Here is a 20936-nt window from a genome sequence, read left to right on the forward strand (position 1 = left end):
TAGCAAAGGTTCTGAAATTATTTCACCCTTTAAGTAAATCAACAGAAGACCTCAAACTGTTACAACAACCTGATCTTCCCAGCTAAGAAACAAAATTTCTTCTAAACTTTAGAGTCTAAAGCATTTATCATTTTGCAAGCAAAGCACTAAAAAACTTGAAACATTTTCTTATGCTTGAGAGCATATAATTAAGTATGGACACATCTGATACTCACCAGTTCTTAAATTTATACAAACATCCAGAATTTGTATATTTTTTTAATTGTAAATCAGAATTTGAAATTTCTTAATAACCACTAATTGATCATCAATCACTCTCTAGTACATGCAGGTAACAGGTGACTCAAGATTGTGTGCTGTACTTTGGAAATCTGGACTAATTGCAGCATTTAGTCAAATGTCTGAATCAATAAATATTTGAATGAATAAAACCTATGACTGCTATCTTTTTGATTTTTACTCTAAAATTGAAATGAACACTCTAATACCTAAAAAAGGCAGGGTAAGCATCCCTGAAAAGAGAAATAATTATTTTTTTAATTATTTTTTTCTTTTGAAGTTTTGAAGATTTGAAATGCAAAGCTAAGTCAATTTTAATAAATGATACACTTAAACTGTATTTTGGTAACTATGGCTACTTAAATACTCTGCAATTATGCCACAAAACAAACATATTATTCAGTTTTTTGAATTCTAGCTATTAGCCTCAAAGTTAAAATATCTACAGAAATATTTTTCAGAAAAATAAGTTTAAAAAATCAGAAAAGCTTCATTTAAACCAGGCTATAATTTTTTTAGTATGTAAATTTACAAAAATACACTTGTCTTTACCTGTGCTTTAGGAACGGTTTGACTGACAATGCTGTTGTCTGTGTGTGCATTCTCTGGTGATGAAATGATGGGCTCAGAAGAGAGGCAGCCAACTGAAGTAGCATGGTCATGGTCCAGTATAATTTCAGGAGAAGCTGGAGAAAGATGGACTCCAGATACTAAAGAAAAAACAAATACAAGATTATCCAAGAGAAAGTCAAGAATGAGTTGAAAGGAAGAAAGAGAGTAGAAGTAAGGGAAGGGAAAAGGGTAAGGGAAGTAAAGGCAATGAAACAAAGATCCTATGCCTATTCCTCAGGGACCACTATCTAAAATCTAAAACTAGTATTTCTAAATTTATCATGACATTTCCACATGAGATCCAGGCAACAAAACAGTTTACTAATGTCTTAGTGTTTACATAAAAACACATTACCATAAGTAGTGCATTTCCAACTGAGAGAAAGTATTTAAATATATTATCCATTTATTCAGTCAAGAAAAAGCACTAGCATACCTACTAATGCCCAGCACAAGCACGAAGCATGGAGAAGATACAGTGAACAAGACAGATGAGGAGTTTATGTACTCAATGACCTTATGACCCAGTAGGCAAGTCAAATCAATTAAATATATATTCCAATAAACTGAGCTAAAAGGAAGAATAATTACTTTAAAATAGCTAATCCAGGGCATCTGGGTGGCTCAGTTGGTTAAGCATCTGACTCTTGATTTCAGCTAAGATCATGATCTCAGGGTCATGAGATCAAGCACCAGTTCAACAAACAGGAAGTCTGCTTCAGATTCTCTCTCTCCCTCCACCTCTGCCCCTACCCACCTCCACAGCACATGCTCTCTCTCAAAAAAATAAACAAAATCTTCAAAAAAAAAATTAAATTAAATTAAAAAGTAGCTAATCCAACTTCCTCTGTGTTAACTTCTTCTTTGTAACAGGCCAAAAGACTTTGTTAAAATCAATTTTAGTTTACTGACTTGTTTCTATAAAAAAAGTAATGTTGAAACAGAATCCTATAATTAGCTTGACGACAAAATATTATTAGATTATGATTAGGCTTAAAGGTCATGAAAAGAAAGCTGACTGCCAAGATGAAATAAGACAAGACACCAATAAGGGCAAAATTAAAAGGTTATACATATTATTACTATATTTTTAAATTTCTTTCTAAAAATTCAAATATATTTATATTATGTGTTTTAAAGTTTAAGAAGTGTAAATCACTTTTAACAATAATGAATTTAAACATTTTGACTTTCTAAATTATATAGACCTTTATTCCACATTGGCATCAGTAGAAACGTCAGCGAAGTTCTACCATAAATTCTGGAAGGCAGCTCACAATGGAAATTGCATTTTTCCCTAAAGAAAGATATGTATGAGGTCATTAGATATTTAAAAACTAAGGAATATATCAATTTCTGATTGGCCACCCTATGGGATCATTCAATTTTCTTATATATACTATTACGATGTCATAATAATAAGTTTTTAAGACATTATGTGCCATACTGGATAAGGTATTCTAACCTTGTCCCATAGACATTTCACTATTTTAACTAAAATACAGAAAACTGTGCCATATTGGATAAGGTATTCTAACCTTTTCCCACAGACATTTCACTATTTTAACTAAAATACAGAAAGCTGGAATTTCAATTCAAGCTTCTACTCGATGTATCTTTTCCAGAAATCATTTTTTCACTAGTCTAACATATTTGTTATGCTAAAAATATGCTAACATATTTTTCTAAAATGTCAGAACAGTCTAATTCTAATTCTGAATTATAATTTATAATAAAAATATTCCTAATGAACTTTTAAAGGCATGAAAATAAGTACTCTAGTACAGTAAAGGGAATACAAACTTGTAATTAACAGCATAGATTCCAGAACCATATCATCCTCTCTCTCACTCTCTTTCTCAAATAAATAAATAAAAATCTTTTTTAAAAATATCAGTCTGATCTAATACCTGAACATTTTAACATCTCTTTATATATCACTCACATTTGTAGCCATATTCTAAGACATCATATTGTCCCGAGTTAAATTCTCATCCTATAACATTAAATGGTCAAGTACATCATTTCAGAAAAAGAAGGAAAAGTAGGTAGAATAACGGGAGGAAAGAGGGACTGTGAGAGGAAAGAGATACATAAGGGAAAAAGGAAGGGAGATGTTGAGGGAGGAAAACTGGAAGAGGGGACCCTCACACTTGTGACTGCAACCTTTTATTTCCACCAACTACTGCCACCCTATCACACTTTCCTTTTATAACCAAAACAAAAGATTTGTTTCCATCTTTTTTCTTCCTCTCCCACCCTTTATCACTCCACTAGACCCATCATTTAAGACATTAATTTTTCTTTCAGTTACTATTAATCAAACGAACACTTCTTACTTGATCAATCTTTAGTTCTCAGGAGCACTTACTATTAGCAACCCTCCCTGTTCCTGAACCTCCTCCTTTGGTGCTTACAATACCATTATCTCCTAGACTTCCTCCTAATAGTTTGACTATTTTGTCCTTGTTTTCTTTTCAGATTCTTTCTCCACTCAATCTTAAGTTTCATTGCTCCCTACACCCTCTGACCTTCCCAATGTCCACATTACCACTTTGAAAATCCATTATTTAGGGGGCACCTGGGTGGCTCAGTGGCTTAAAGCCTCTGCCTTTTGGCTCGGGTCATGATCCCAGGGTTCTGGGATCGAGCCCCACATCGGGCTCTCTGCTCAGCGGGAAGTCTGCTTCCTCCTCTCTCTCTGCCTGCCTCTATGCCTACTTGTGATTTCTGTCTGTCAAATAAATAAATAATTAATTTAAAAAAAAAAAAGAAAACCCATTATTTAGATTATGACCTGTAAGCTAATGACACCTAAATTCACATCTCTAAGCACAAACCACATGCAGATCTCCAGATCCATATACTCAACTACCAGACAGTTCCATTTAGCTGTCCAGCAGGTATCTCAAACTTACCCATTATCTTACATAAAGCTGCTTTGCTTCATGTTTTCCATCTTACTTAACAGTACCTCAAAGAACTATTTGCCCAAGCCAGAAATGATACCATTAAGTGCCAACCTCACTCCAGTCACACTGTGCTACTAACAGTTCTAATTATGCCATACTGTTCAATACCTCTGTGACCTCACAATACGCTGCCTAAGTAAAAGGCATAGGTGTGGAGTCAATAATGGATTCAAATTTAAACAGTAACAACTTACTTGTTTATGCAGCCTTGGGCAAATTACATAAACCCCTCTAAGCCACTGTTTCTTCTTCTGAAAATGGGGAAATAATGTGTAGCTCAAAACGAAGCTATACAGGTTAACTCAGATGATGTATATAATCACTTCACTGTACCAGATACATGGTAAATATTCAGTAAATGGAAGCTGCCACTGAAATTATCATTTGTCAACCGTCAAAGCAAGCCTATCCAGGAATCTCTTCACCTGCTCCATTACCACCCAACCATAATATAATTTAAATGTTCCACTATCAACATATGACAGAATTTCTAAGAAATAACTATAATTAAAACATTATATATAATAATGGGATACAAATAAAGCAATGATTAGGAAAAAAATCTATAGTCTTGAACACTTCAATTTTCAAAAAAATCAATGAATTAAATTCCCAGATCATAAACTAAAAAGAAACAATAAAGAAAACTTTAAAAGCACAATAAAGAAAACAAAGATAATGCAAATATAGAAGATTAAGAAGAAAAGTAAATCCAAGTAATCAAAATCCTGAATTTCTAAAAGAAAAAATCCTGAATTTCTTTTAAAAAAGTAGTTAATTAATTAAAAATAAAAAAGAGGAAGCAAAAATACACAAATGACAAGGAGAAAATAATTAAAACAGAACAATTTTTTAATAATAAAACTCCTGTAGATTTCTAAGTAAATTTGAAAATCTAGATAAAATAAGCAATTTCCACAGAAATACAGCTTATATAAGTTGTTCTGATTAGAGCTTTAAAAAAAAAAAAAAAACCCCACTCAAAAAATAGAACTGTCCTTGGGAAAAAAGTTAGGCACCTAACCCACGGGTAAAGCACTCAAGAAAATTTCTACCAAAAATTTGAAGAATGGATAATTCTAATGCTCTAAAATTGTTGCTGGACATTGAAAGTAAAGGAAAATGTCAAAATTTCATTAGCATTATGTAACATTAACAAAACACAGATAGCTAAGCTTGATAAAGATAGTACAAAAAGAACCATTAGAGATTTTTAGAGTATCACTTATAAATAATGACAAAGTTGCAAATAAAATATTAGTAAAAGAATCCAATACCATATTGAGAGAATGACATGCAATGAACAACTGACTTGTTCCAGTAATGCAAGGATGGTTCACTATTAAGGAATTCATTAACAAAATATTCCATATTAATATATTTCAAGAGAAAAATTATATGATTATTTCCAAGACTTTAAAAATGCTTCTGATAAAACTGAATACCCATATCTGTTAAAAACACTCAAGAAAACAGGAACTGATGGCCACTTTCTTAACATGAGATAGGTCTTAGTCCTAAAGTCAGCAGGTTAATTAACTACTAGGGAAAAAAGTTGTTTCCTATATGAACAGGAGCAAAACAAGGATCACTACTACCTCCGTGCCACTGAACATTCCACTAAAGGTATAAGGCAATGAGGTTAGACAAGCGAAATTAAATACAAGCATAAAAATAGGAAAGGAGGAAAACTATTTCATGTTCCTACTAACTAAAACAACACATACATTCAGTAAAGTAGCAGGATATAAACTTAAACACAGCATATAGAAAATAGCATTTACCAGTAAAAACAATTAACCACTTAGAGTATATAATGGTACAGAAGAATACTATTTTCCATAGAAAGAAGACAAAATAGTTACAAATTTAAGTGGAAATATGGCAAAAACTTTAAAACACTTCTGAAAGACTCAAGGATAGACCTGAACAAAGGAAAAGATCTCTTGAAATTGGATAGGGAAACTAACCATCATAAAGAAGTCAATCCTCCCTTAGTTAATTTATAGTCCTCATATAATTCCAATAAAAGTAGCAATAAGCTTTTTTATAAGTGAACTAGACAAATGGACATTAAATGTCACACAGAAAAGCAAAAATGCAAATATGGGCAGGCAAATACTAAAAATGAAAAAGTATAAGAAGGATACTACCCCCTCATTATAATAAATTAAACTATAGTAAAACATACTATGACCTTATTAAGACATACTGTATTTTAAATTATATTAGCACATATGATAAACACTTTATAAATAAAACAGTGTATTCATTTGGTGCAGCAGTAAACAGACCAGAAAAATATACCAGAAAGTCCAGAATAGTATGAAACTTAGATATATGATAAAAGTGGCATTTCAAATCACTAAGGCAAATATGGGCTTATTAATAAACAGTGCAATGACAAGGGATAGCCATTTGGGAAAAGATGAAATTAGACTCATACTTCACACTACAAACAAAAAATAAACTCTAAGTTGATCAGAGATCCAAATATTTAAAAATTTAGACCATATAAGGGTGTGTGTGTGTGTGTGTGTGTGTGTGTGTGTGTAGTTTCTCTTAAACTATGAGTGAGTTCCTTTTTACCTTGGGTGTAAGAAAGGGCTTTTTAACCATAACTCAATTCTAGATACAGTAAAAATAAAAAAACTGACAAATTTAACTATAGCATATATACAAATTTTGGGGTACCAAAAGTATCCTCAATAAAATTTTAAAAAGCTGATAAACTAAAAAATATGTAGAGTATGTATCACAGGTAAGGGTTAATATTTCTAATATGTAAAAAAATGCTTAAAACTTAAAAGGAAAAAAATTAGAAGGAAAAAAAATAGCCTACAGAATAATGGGCAAAATGTGAACAGACAATTCACCAAAAAATAAAATATACAAACAGCCCTTAAATATATGAAGAGACACAGACATAGGCACCTGCTCATTTGTCATAAACACAGGGAGAAGAAAACCAAAACTATTGAGACTAAGAGGTGAAAGGTGGCATGCAGTAGAAAGACAGAAGTAAGGAATGGTGGAAATACCTTTTCTATGAGTATAGTTTTTTGTTTTTTGTTTTTTTTAAGATTTTATTTATTTATTTGACAGACAGAGATCACAAGTAGGCAGAGAGGCAGGCAGAGAGAGAGAGGGAAGCAGGCCTCCCGCTGATCAGAGAGCCCAATGCGGGGCTCGATCCCAGGACCCTGGGATCATAGCCTGAGCCGAAGGCAGAGGCTTTAAACCCACCGAGCCACCCAGGTGCCCCTATGAGTACAGTTTTTTAATATGGTTCTGATTTTTGGAACCATGTTAATGTTTCACATATCCAATAAAATCAACAAGCAAGGGAATAAGGGGATTGAATCCTAAAATAATATACGAAGAGTAATAAATGAACTAAACCGTATTTCAAATGAATACTCTTATCACACCATAAACTGTGAGAGGGGTTGGGGTGGGGGGCAAAAACTAATCCAACTTTGTTTGGGACATAGTATTTTGACTATACGTCCTCAGTGTGAAGAACAAAATGAATGCTAAACAAATAGTGAGGAGAAGAAGAAGAGGAAGAAAAAAAATAAGAGAATGAGGAGGAAGGAAAAAAAGGATAAATATAAAGCAAATATGGTAACATGTAACATCTGAAGAAAACCGATGAAGGACATATGGGAATCAGTTGTCCATTTCTTACAGCTTTTCTGAAGTCAAAATAAAAGGAAGAAAGAGCAAAAAGGGGGAGGGAAATTATATAACAGAAAATAAACAAGGGATCCAAAGTACTGCTCTTAAGGGAAAAAAAATACCTGGTTTAAACAAAAGTCTTCTCTTTGCAAAGTGGCTGAATAAAGACTCAGTATCGCTAAAACCATGTACGGGAATACTCTTAGCGATACTGTTCATGATGGCAAATAAGTGACAACAGCCTACATACCCACTGACAGCTGAAGAGCTAAATGAGCTGTGGCATAATCATATATTGGAATATTTTACATCAGTGAACATAAAGAAACTACAACTGCAATAAAAGGGAGGACTTGTAGAAAGGTAAATTTGGGAGAAAAAAAGTAAATGGTAGGGAGTTCACATGTATTAACCTATTTTTATAAGGCACATAAAACTCTTTAGAGACATATACATATATATGATAAAACTGTATTTTACAAAAGTGAGGAAAACATAACTCAAAATTTAAGACAGTGGTTCTTTTTAGAAGAAAATATAGGAATAGGACAGAAGAAGAGCACTAGAATTGGTAATGTTCTAGTTTTTAAATGGCAGGTTCATGAGTGTAATTTTCAAATATAACAAAGAAAAAAAATAATTACATATACAATTACATAAAAATTTAATTCTCTAGATGTCTTGTTTCAGTGCCCTTACTGGTTGTATTTCTCAGCCCTCCTGAGCTACATTAACCTGCTAATCAAAATTTGCTCTACATAAATAAGATGGGAAAAACTCTAACTCAACTAAAGATAAAGAGGGACCAACTAGTTTACTAAAATAAGTTATGCTTTTATGAAAAGATGTCAAGAATCAGTAACCACCAATAAACACAATATTTGAAGGCATGAGCTTCTCTGGCATCCTGCTAATGTCAATATATATTCCAGAAACTAGGAACGTTGAACCTAAAATGCCTAGAATTTACATGTGCTTTCAGCTTACGAGGTATTAGTGGGATTTTCAAGAATTTGTTTCACTAAATAATATAGCTGTTTACTGAATATATCATAATCCACGTCCTATTTTAAAAATAAAATGGGAAAACAAATGAGTTGTGCTGTGAAAAAAAAAGAGAACATATAACTGTATTACTTTCTAAGTAGAAACTAGATATTTTCAGTTAAGCCTCTAAATTTTCCACTATGCTAGAATTCACACATCTTCCCTACATTTTAGGTGACTATTGAATAATAGTAATTTACCCTAAAAAAAAGCCACATATTGGTAAATACTGTCCACATATATAGACCAAAAGCATTATTCAACAATAAAGATGGTACACATTTTATATATGCCTGCTTAACAAATGGGAATTTTTAAGCTTAACAGAAAATTACGAATTCCAATATGTAAAATATAATTATCTTCTCACCTAACCAATAAAATACAACTCCCAAGTTTCAAACTGCTACAGTATTCTTTGGTCTATTAAAAATTGATTGGGGGCCTCTGGGTGGCTCAGGTGGTTGGGTGTCTGCCTTCAGCTCAGGTCATGATCTTCAGGTTCTGGGATCCAGCCCCACATTGGGCTCCTGGATGGCTTGGCAGGGAGACTGCTTCTCCCTCTGCCTCTCCCCACTGCTTGTGTGCTCTCTCTGTCTCTCTCTCTCAAATGAAAAAATAAAATCATAAAAAAAAAAAAAAAAGTTGACTGGTACCAGGCTTCATGTCAAAAATCTTTATAAGATCAAGTGTACCCAACAGCACCATTTTCCACATAAAAAACTAATTTTTTAAAAGCAGAAATCTACACAATTTTGTTTCTTTGGGTATTTTGTTTGTTTGCTTGCTTCTAAATCTTAAGCAAGAGTACAGACACAATTTGCTTCATTTCAAATGTGAAATCCTTGGTTTTCTAAAACAGAGAATACAAGGTCAGCATACACTCTTTTGTAGCTATAAAGCTAATCAAAAACGCAATGAATGGCAGTTCTGCATCTTTCACTTTGAAACGGTAATCGGCAAAGTCACTGGACATATCATTTTTCATTGACAGACCTCTTCTAAAACACAAAAAAGCCTACTACGTCAGAACGCTGCATAACCAAAGGAGGACCAAGTTTCCAAACAGTATGCAACTTTTTTCCAGTAATTTTGCCTGTGGTCAACTCTGTTTTGTTTACATAAGCATAATAACTCTTGTAAAGTCTAAACAAGAAACAGGTGTAAATACTCATGCACTTTTAACTATACCCAAAGAAATCTGCTAATCTCCACTGATGCTTAACAATTCACAAGGAGAACACTAATAAAATGATAAACGTTTTTACAACTTTTAACTTAAAAAATATTTTTGTACTTTAATTTTCATTCAGACATTCTTTTATCCAACCCAGACCCTTCCTTTTCACCATCTCTTCATCTCACAGAGGCTGATGATTACCTTTTACAAACGGTCATTTCACTGAATCCTTTGATATCCTAATTTATTTTCAGGTCTATGTATGAACCCACTACTTCTGGTTCAGGGCTCACTGCTGAGACTGTGCACTCCACTCATGTAAATGAATCATTCAGTTATGGAAAATTATACAAAAATTAAGGAAAATCTAAATAGTGTATCTAAATATGAAGGTTTGTTAGCAAATGTAAAACAAATGGATAGGTTGGGTTTCTTTAAATGGCAGAAAACCAGGATTAAAATCAGTGTTTAGATTATCCAAGAAGATTCTCTATCCAAGAAGATTCTCTCCAAGAAATGACCCTTGATTTATTATTTAATGGATTGCAAGATATTACCAAGGCTATCTAGAAGAAAAATATAATAGCTTAAAAAAGGCTAAGCTACAGGAACACAAGGAATAGGAAAGGCCATTTTCTTATCAAAAGAAGGATTACAAAATTGATACATTTCTACCAATTTACTTTTAATTAGTCTCCAGTATTTGTAGAAATACAGGCTCCACCTTTCCTTGCCTCTCTGAGGAATAAGAGTGTGTTCCTATGAGCTATTTTGGCAACACCATATACCACTAATTGTAATGAGCAATTTTTGGAATTATGCAGATGACTAAAAAAACTATGTTTTAATTTATAAAAGAGACAGAGATAGAATCTTTATATTCAGAGAATCATCATAATCTATCACTAGAATGGTCAACACAAATTCATACCATATAAATAAAATTTTTTGGACAGGGACATTAAAAAATAATCTATTTAAATGTCCACTACCTCTTCATTATCATTGCAGGAAAAAAATCCCACATCATCCAAGAAATACTAAAAATACCAAGAGAAACATGCTAACAAAATGCAGATAGAATTATCTAATGACTCTAATAACTTTGAAAAATATGGAAGAAATATCTCAGAACCATAGATATACCTTTAAGCGAAGTTACTATCTGAGATGTTTTTTTCTTTCGACTAGTGCTCTTACAAGGTGACCACACATAGGCAAATTCTAAACAATTTCCAAAGAGGAAGGGGAAAAAAAAAAATCACAATTTAAGTTAAAGCAATATACTAAACTGATATGCTGAGGAAGTTTTTGGTTCCCCAGTCTATGGAAACTGGGTCCAAAGCTCAGGTAAATTAAGGAAAAAAAAAAAACCAAAACCAAACAAACAAACAAAAACATCATTTCAGATTAAATAACCTACTTTTATTTAATCCTCATTGTTGACCATGCATAACACTGTGCTACTTTCAACGCAGCACACACAAGTCACAAAAACTAAGGCTACCCATTGTTTGCAGGGATGAAGAAAAACCAACTCATGATCACTATTTCTATAGAGAGACATTAAGTACAAAAGGGCATAATCACAAAGGGTAAAAAGCAGGGAGTGTTAGAACCCAATTCCCACCTCATGGGCAAGTAGACACGATCCTCACAGGTAAGAGTGAGGCCCATCTTGGCTTAGAAGCTAGCCACAATCTCCCTAAGAATCGGTATCTCTTAAAACAATCTTATGGACGTTGCTACTATGGTCTCAAAACAGACATGTTTCAATACAAAATTTAACATACCAGGAAAGTCCAAAACTATGCCTTCCAACCAAGTATATGTAGCTCATTCAGAGAGCTCCTAGAGAAGACATAATTTATTTATCAGGATCATTTTTCAATCCAAGCACTATTGCCTGGTAACAAGGAAGACATTCCACTTCATCATGTTTCCAGAGGAAGAAAGCCAGAAAGTGTAACCCAAAAGATGTATCTTTTGAGAAGGACATTTAGAATGTCTAAGAGACATCCAAGTGAAAAGAGTGGCAAAGAGGTTAGAGATTTAAATGTATTAACAGTAGTAAACTTGGAAAAAAACAATTGAAACAATAACATGCAGCTTGATTACTTCTGAAATAGAGAAATCATCAAAATGTGCCTCTAAAATGTCTTGGGGCACCTAGGGGGCTCAGTTGGTTAAACATCAGACTCTTGGTTTTGGCCCAGTTCACGATCTCAGGGTTGTAAGATCGAGCCCCACCTCAGGCTCTGTGCTCAACCTGGAGTGGGCTTCCCCTCCCCCTCTCTTTTTGCCCCTGCCCCCTCCTCTCTCTCTAAAATGAATAAACTTATTTATTTATTTATAATTGTTGAAAGTCTTTAAAAGCAGAGCTGAGGTTTTTACTTGAAGAAGTTCTACCCTGAGCTGCAGCTTCAAACTGTACCTGACAGTTTGAATCTGGCCTTCCTGATGCCTACCCTATGGATTTCAGACTTGCCAAGCCAGCCCCCCAAATCATATAAACCAATTACTTGCAATATCTCTTTATATATCTACTACTCATTCTGCTTTTCTGGTTGAACCATGCGTGTACAAATACCATGTCCATCCACATAATACATAATACTCAATTACTTCCCAAAAGTCCTTAATGGGTAAAAACCTTTCAATTTAATTGGACCAAACAGACTATTGTCAACATATACCCCAATGCTTTAAACCCTTTCTTGAACAAAGCAAAGAATAAATGAAAAGACAAACACAGATGGAAAATTGGACTGTACAAATCTCCCAACTTAAATAGAAAGCCATATTGCATAGAATATCTTAAAGTTTGTGTGACTCTTTAATCATTAATTGGCAATTGTTTTTAACAGAAAGATGCTCATACTGGTGGTGGGTATTAAGGAGGGCATGTATTGCATGGGGCACTGGGTCTGATGCATAAACAATGAATTTTGGAACACAAAAAAATTAAATTAAATTTTTAAAAAGTTAAAAAAATATATTAAAAAAGTACATTTATCATGATTAGCACTGAGTAATGTATAGAATTGTTGAATCATAAACCAATATAACACTGTATATTAACAGTACTAGAATTTTAAAAATGAAAGTGATAATGCTTATTCAAAAATAAATAAATAAATGAACAATAAGTAAATAAATAAATGTAAAAAAGATGATCATAAAGAGGTACAAGTCATTAACCTATTTATATGTTCCTCTAATCCAATATCCCAACCATCATAATCACAGACATCTAGATTATAAAAATAATTCTATATTATCTATTACCCATCCAACATAAATAACATCTAGAATAAAACAGAACATAATTACTTTATAGACAGAATGTTTTTTATAGCCAGTTTTGGGTTGTGAAAGCAGTGTTTCAGTGTGAAGTAAACCATAAAACACAAAGCCTGGTAATTTCAAATGAGAGATGTATATAAGGACAAAGTTAAGGACCTAATAGAAATAGCTGAGGGAGGAAAAAAGGGTAAATAATAGAGAAAAAATATTTAAAAGGTTTTCTCTTCACACATAAGATGTAAGAAAAAGAATACTTTCTGAACCTCTCTAAAATATTGTCCCATACATTACATTCAATTTTATAAGATTATCAAACTGTCCTACTTAAGATCTTCTAGTATTATCAACATGCTAAGAGCATGACTCTTAGCTCAAACAGGTCAAATCCTATTAAAAAAAGGAGTTACATACCTTCTGTTCTTGTTGTGTAACTGATTTTTTACTATTTTTTTAAGTTTTGGGGTTGTGTTTTTTGTTTTTTGTGTTTTTTTTAAGATTTTACTTATTTGTCAGAGAGAGAGCACAAGCAGGGAGAGCAATAGGGAGAGGGAGAAGCAGGCTCCCGGATGATCAGGGAGCCATCAGGGAGCCAGATGCAGGACTCAATCCCAGCACGCTGGGATCATGACCTGAGCCGAAGGCAGATGCTTAACCGAATGAGCCACCGAGGCATCCCTACACTACAACCTGCTCATATCATAATGCTTTGTGAGACAAAAATTTTTCTTTAAAAATTAAATATGTTTGGAGATTTACCGTCTTCAAAGCATTTACTTGCATTCCCTCTGTTTATATTCCCAATAAAACCCAAACATAGCAGGTAGAGAAAAATAAGCTCTATAAGGAGAGAGATGATGTACCGTATTTTAGGCTAAGCCTAATTTTTTAGACTAATATGCCTAATTTTTTAGACTAACACAAATGGTTCAATACTATATATACATATATTTAGACAAAGAGAAAATCACTCCAGAATATAAGCATGCATATCATTTGCTTTCTTTAAGTAACAGGTAACTCTGAGAGTCTAAAAGGAGCTATGAACTTTCTTTCCAGGAAGGTCCATACACTCATAGGAGCACAGAATTTAACGTATAACTTGATGGATTTCATACATGCCATATTTAGAGGCTTTATAAAAAGAGGATAAAAAAATAAATAAGACAGTTTTCCATCCTAAAGATCACATTGTAGTGATGATACATATAAACAAATTAGTATAACACATAATAGAAGATGTAGAAGATTAAGTATAAGAAGAAAAGGATTATTCTATCTTTATATGAAAAGCTTCACAAAGGACGTGATCCCTAGGTAGACATAAAATATGACATATAGCTTGTCAGATAAAAGAAAAGCAAGAGAAGGGGGAAAGTTAATATTTAAATAGCACCAATCAGGCATATATACTCATTTAATCATTAATAGTATTTATTATAATCTTGAATCATTTGTATGTACCCATAATTAAATAGCTTTCATATATATGAATGGATAACTATACAGTGTAGGTTATATAATATACGTGTGTGTGTGTGTGTGTGTGTGTGTATTCACACTTAATCTTCAGAATACTTCTGAGCAAGTATCATTACCATTTTACAGATAAGGAAACAGGGAATGAAAAGGCTAATTTAACTTGGCCAGGTCACAGAGCTTACTAGTACTTTCTAGGCAAAGGGAAGAGCATATGAACACTGTATATCAACTACATTTAAAAAAAAAAAAAGGGGGGGGACGCCTGGGTGGCTCAGTGGTTAAAGCCTCTGCCTTCGGCTCAGGTCATGATCTCAGGGTCCTGGGATCGAGTCCCGCATCGGGCTCTCTGCTCAGCAGGGAGCCTGTCTCCTCCTCCTCCTCTCTCTCTCTCTCTGCCTACTTGTAATCTGTCTGTCAAATAAATAAAAAAAAATCTTTAGAAAAAATTTAATAAAAAAAAAACTACAGAGACATAAACTGCAGTTTAGGGGACAGCAAGTTTCTACAGCATAATTGAAAAGTAAAAGGCTCAAAAGAAATATGGTGATTACAGAGGTCTCAGTCAACTAGTTGTAACAAATTTAGAAAAAGAGAGAAACTTAAGAATTACAGTTATCTGGCTGGTACACTTGGTTGAATGGTGGTTTTATTAAGTGAGAAAAGAAATATTAGAAGTGTACATGTTTAAAGCAGTATAAAGGGAGGTAAGTTTTAGTTATGTTGACTTTAAGTTACCTAAGGGACCAGCCAGATAGAAAGAGCCAGAGAGCAGTTGAAAATTTAAGTCCGAAGCTCTAAAGAAGGGACAAAATAAAAGCACGAACCAAAATATCCTCAAATAAAAGATTTCACCAGTGAAAAAATAAAAAAGTCAAGGACAGAACACTAGAAAAAAACAATTTTTAAGAGACAGGGAGAAAAAAGATGAAAATGAAGTGAAGAATGCAAAAGGATTCGAGAAGTGGGAAAAAAACCAGGGGTATCCACTGTCATAATTATCAACCTAAAAGAGAAGAGCTGACAGTATAAAACGCCACAGATGAAATAAAACAGCAATTGATAGAAAGGAGAGGTCATTTCCATATTTGGCAGGAATTGAGGGGGTTGAAAAAGTGACTGAGGAAAGCTCAGTGGAGAAAGAGACATTTAAACCAAGCCTTGAAAGAAGCATGTGACTTGAACATGCAGCAATGGAGACCATCCCAGCTGGAGAACAAAAGGAAAAACTAAGAAGCAGAGAGGTAGGAACTCACTGGGAAAAATCTGCTGGGAAGAGCAAGTAATTTCAGTTTTACTGGACCACTGGTATTTCAAGGGTAACAGTGAGTGGAAAGTCAACATCGGCCATCACCAGACAAGAGTGGATTTTGAAAGTTAGACAAAAGACCGTAGGGGTTTTGAACTCTACTGTATAAAGACTATTCTAGAAACCATGTACAGGATGAATTAGGAGAAATGATGCCAGGTAAGATAGTATTTGTAATAATTTACGTGAGATGTGATATAAATCTGAATTAGTTTGATACAGAAGTGAAAACAAAGGAGGGGGGAGCTGATGCACTAAACAGAAGAATGTGACCAACAGTACTAACCAATGCAATTTATTTAGCTTTTGCTAAAGCTAAACAACTGTACTAACCAAAACCAAAGCCACTTCAAGACAAAGCATTTGAGATACCAAAAATAATTAACCCCACTGAAACAAGAAAATCTGTAACTTAATTGGCATAGCGTCTATAGCATTCATGATGAATATGAGAAATTCCCTTTATCACAGTAAGTCATTTATAAATCTCTGAAATGTCTAATTACTTTAAAAAAGATGAGTTTGAGCTTTTTCTTACAGAAGTATATTTGAACATAAGGTTGTTTCAGTTCTAAAACATTCATTAATATTAATGTCTACCTTACATAGTTTTATGTAAAAATGTTTATATTTTTTACCAAACCTGTAAATAGATCACTATAAGCTATGAGCTAATGAAATATGGCTTCAAGTAGCCTTTAGGAAAACTAATAGCACATCTCTGAAACTTAATTTCCCATAAATCTTAGCAGGTAAGTAAAACATAATTATAAAATTAAAAATCTAAAATCAAAAAGGTAAAATTTCTCTAAACTACTTATGTAATAAGCAATATATTAATGTATAAAATATATATAAATTTCATGAAGAAAAGCTTATGGTATGGATCCTATTACATTAGATTTTTTTCCTTTTTTGTAATCTATAAAGAAGTCTTAATTAATATTTGCAATAAGCAAAACAAGAGCTTTTCCAAACTAAATTTAACCAGTTACACATACTGCTAGACTTAGAAAAACATTGTGCTTCAATGAAAATTTTAAAATTCAGTTGTCCCAGGAAACTGAGAGACTAATTCAGACTCAAAAACATAAGAGACTGACTAAGCAGTCTGAATAAGGCAAAAATTACAGCCTATCCATCAAGCCCAGCTGTTTACCACTTCATGGGCAGAAACATAAAAGTCTGAACTACTTTTCAGAAGTAAACAATTCTTCTAATTTAGATCTTTCCCATCAAGAGAAAAAAGACAACTAATTATTTTTGTTACACACTGTGAAGTATAATTGTCTATTTAGTTCACTTTAACCATAAAAGAATCCAAGAAATAAATATACTTTTTTGATTTACACCCAATGAATCCAAAATGACATCAGGTTTAAACTCTAAACAGTACTACCATGACCAACAATGCCTTTTCTTTCTGAAGAAATGTAATTCAAAAATTTTAAGAATTATATACGAATAGTATTCAATTAGTGTAAAGATACCAAATGTTCTCAATGATAGTGAAGAATATAAATGTATGATTTACATATTTTATGGATGTAAAAAAAATCCTTTTAACATAAGCCCATTTGACATCATCATATTTGATTAAGCTATAGCAAATATATTAGTGACAGTACAAGATTTAAGTACATTAAAATAGACAATGTATTTGTAGTAGACACACAGTAATTATCAGAATCCAGAAAACAAGAGCCTGAAAGTTTAATTTTTTATTTCAGTATTTTTTTTTACTTTAAATTAAATTAATGAAAACCAGCCATCAGGAAGTAGAATACATAGGTAAAGATTTTTTTTATTAAAAACAAATATCCTAAAACTTCTGTTTCCAAAAGTATAAAAGATTAGGTACCTGGCTAACCAATGCACAGAAAGCAATTAAAAATATAGAGAAATGTTTTTAAAAATCCACTAAAAAAAAAAAAATCAACTGATGATCTTGCAAAATAGAAATACTTAGGCAAAAAATAAGTAAACTATGTAAAAAAAGAAATAAGCAAGTTTTTGCCTTGGAGACATTTGCCAACCTTGTAAACCTCAGCTTTGTTTTCCAAGATCTCAAAGACATGGGGGAAAAGTAAAGTTCAGGGCCCATCAAAGAGCCCTCCCCCACAAATCTGGAACCTCAAAGAATTATATTCTCCTGCTAAGAGTGAACTCAAAATAATATACCCATCCTAGAACACAAAAAAGAAAATAGCCTGTGTCTAACAATGCAATGAATCAGGGAAAGGAGAAAACAGAAGACAAAGGGAAGAAGTAGAAGAAGAGGAGAGGAATGGAATGGAAAAGGAAGAAAAAGGGAAGGGAAGAAAGATCAAAAGAGAAGAGAAAGAAAAGGGGAAAGAACGGGGAAGGAGAGCAGGGAGAGAGGGGAAGAGGAAGAGGAGGATGGGAGAGAGAAAGAGAAAGAAAAAAGAAATTATAAAGTCATGGGTAAGCTTTACACCAGCTTAGACAATGATGAACAAAAAACTGGTGCACGAAAGATGTACCTGTAACTGCTCAGACTGTAGCACAGTCTGTAGACTGTAGATAACTTCACTAATCAGAACAAGGACAAGCATTTCCAAACAAGTATCTACTGAGGGTTTGCCACCAAGGTCCCCCTCTATGTAAAACTCCCAAAGATTAACTTCAAGCAGAAGGAAAGGGATTTGTGATGCAGAGTTTAAGTTGCAAGAAGAAATAAAGAAAAAAATGGTAAATATGCAGATTAACCCAAAATATTTTGTCTATATAAAACATTATTGAAAGTAATAATGCCTTGTAGAGTTAAATATATATATTAAATATATAAATATAAATGTAGAACTGGGGAATAGCTATATGAAAAATACTTGCCAACACTAGCATAATGACCAGAGAGGAAATTCCTGAAGTTCAGATGTTCCACTGTGCTTATGTTTTTCAAAAGTAAGATAAAGATACTAATTTGCTTCAGGCTTTACTAAGTTAAGAATGCTCATTAAAATTTTAGGGAAACCACCAAAAGAAGCAAAACAGGACTCATAATTTCCAAACTAAATGAGCAGGGGGAAAAGGAAATAAAATCAATTCAAAAAGGTAAAAAAGAAAAAAGAAGAAACAAAATGGCAAAGAAAAAGAAAGCCAAAACTACAACGGTAGGAAAAAGAACCACATGCAGACATTAGTAATTACATTAAAACATTATAAAGGGACTAAATAATCCAATTCAAAAACAAGGACTGTCAGACTCAATAAACAAACAAAATTGAGCTTTAGGCTCTTTATGAATGATATATCTAAAAAACATAAGATACAAAAAGGCTGAAAAACATAAGAATAGAAAAAGTAGTATCAGTTGAATTCTCATCAAATAATGCTTCTATATTTATAGAGGACAAAATGGGCTTGGGGGACAAAACGATTCTAGAGATATAAAAAATCACTGCATACTGATAGAAAGTTCAATACACCAAAAAGATATGGGATATATGAATGCACCTAGTAACATAATCTCAACAGAGACAAAGCAAAAAATTACACAACCTCAACAAGTTTATAATTCCACCACCATAAGAGATTATAACATTTGTACAATTTAAGTTTATATAAAATATGTGTATTCTGCAATTGTCAAACTCATCTCTCTACAGGATCAGTGCAGCAAAGCTTCCTAAATTCTGATATGAAAAGCATCACCTGGGGATCTTGTTAAAATGCAGATTCCGGAATGGCAGGTGAGGAGCTGAGCCTGATTTCACAGTTTTAACAAGGTCCCAGAGTATGTCAATGCTGTTCATCCTCAGATAGCACTCTGCCCCAGAGAAAGACCCATTAAATTACAAATATTTTGTATTATACTACTTTCTCTAGCCATAAAGCAATCAAGTTAAGAAATAATAACAATAAAAAAAAAACTAGAAAAACCCCATGCTAAGAAATTAATAAATACTTTTAAAGTAACTGAAGGATCAGTTCATTCTGAATATTAGAAAACATTCATAATTGAAGGATTTTTAAATATCAGAATTGGCAAGATGTAGCTAAAGTAATAAATGGAGGGGGAACTACAGCCTTGAATGTTAATATCTGAAAAGAAGTTAAAATTAATGAAACAAGCATCAAATATTTAGAAATTAGGAAAAACAAGAATAAATCCAACAGAATAGAGCAAAGAAAATGATCATAAAAAATTAATACACCAGAAAAAAATATAAAATAAATGTAAAATTAAGACTGTTGACCCTGCCACAAGTTAACACAACAGCAAGATGGGGTGCCTGGATGGCTCAGTAGGTTAAGCAACCAACTCTTGATTTCAGCTCAGGTCACGATTTTAGGGTTGGGAGATCCAGCCCCACCTTGGGCTCCTTCCTGAGTGTGGAGTCTGCTTAAGATTTTCTCTCTTCCTCTGCCCCTCCCCACCTCCTGCCCCTGACTCATGCACGTGTTGTCTCTTAAAAAAAAACAAAAACAAAAACAAACAAACAAAAAAAAACACTTTCCATCTCCCACTTCTCTGCTGCAAAGCTTTCCTGTTTCAGATAAGCCTTGCCTCCCTAAACATTATAAGCCTTTGCCCCATTCACCCCTATTTGGACTCGGGCAGTGGTCTGATATCCTTCCTGGCTATAAGGCAATACCCACCTCACTCCCTCTGTCCCACTGTCCTAACACCATGTATCTACCCTCAAAAAATATTGAAAAAAATTCTGTGAACTTGCTAGCTTGTAAGATTCGGGAAAGTAGCCATCTATTAATGTGTTGAGAGTTTAGCTAAGTCACTCCATGATATTGCTTCCTGCATATCCATTTTGTTTGGTGGAGTGGCCTGCAGGGACCTTAAACTGACACTTGCCTTCACAGACAACCATATCCCTAGATAACAGCCCGCAGAGTCACCAGCAAATGTGTAAGTTTCTCATGTGATTTCTCCAACATCCCATATGATCCACAGTCTGTCTTGCTTCCCAGGATCTTCCCTTATGCACTCCTTAAGTAAGACCCCAATGGAGCTTTACCAAAATCCTGCTTTTCTGGTTTGAACTGACCAATCCAGGCTTAGCTTGAAACTTAAGAGCAGTCCTCTCACAGACCC

At 33.4% G+C, this 20936-nt stretch overlaps 1 protein-coding gene across 6 annotated transcripts in view; it reads right to left on the bottom strand.

Moving 5' to 3' along the window:
- Positions 1-20936, bottom strand: part of CCDC91 (coiled-coil domain containing 91) — a 289046-nt gene that overhangs the window by 253952 nt on the left and 14158 nt on the right. For 3 of the 6 annotated variants that reach the window (XM_032855169.1, XM_032855168.1, XM_032855167.1), the window contains exon 3: positions 832-989. In XM_032855169.1, the coding sequence (XP_032711060.1) occupies positions 832-989 (158 nt within the window). Of the gene's footprint in view, positions 1-831; positions 990-2099; positions 2189-3809; positions 3927-20936 lie in introns of those variants that run through there. The other 3 variants (XM_032855170.1, XM_032855171.1, XM_032855172.1) reach the window with 3 other exon arrangements.

This window comes from Lontra canadensis, unplaced genomic scaffold (assembly GCF_010015895.1).
Source record: "Lontra canadensis isolate GAN:19392208 unplaced genomic scaffold, GSC_riverotter_1.0 scaffold9, whole genome shotgun sequence".
Lineage (NCBI taxonomy): Eukaryota > Metazoa > Chordata > Mammalia > Carnivora > Mustelidae > Lontra > Lontra canadensis.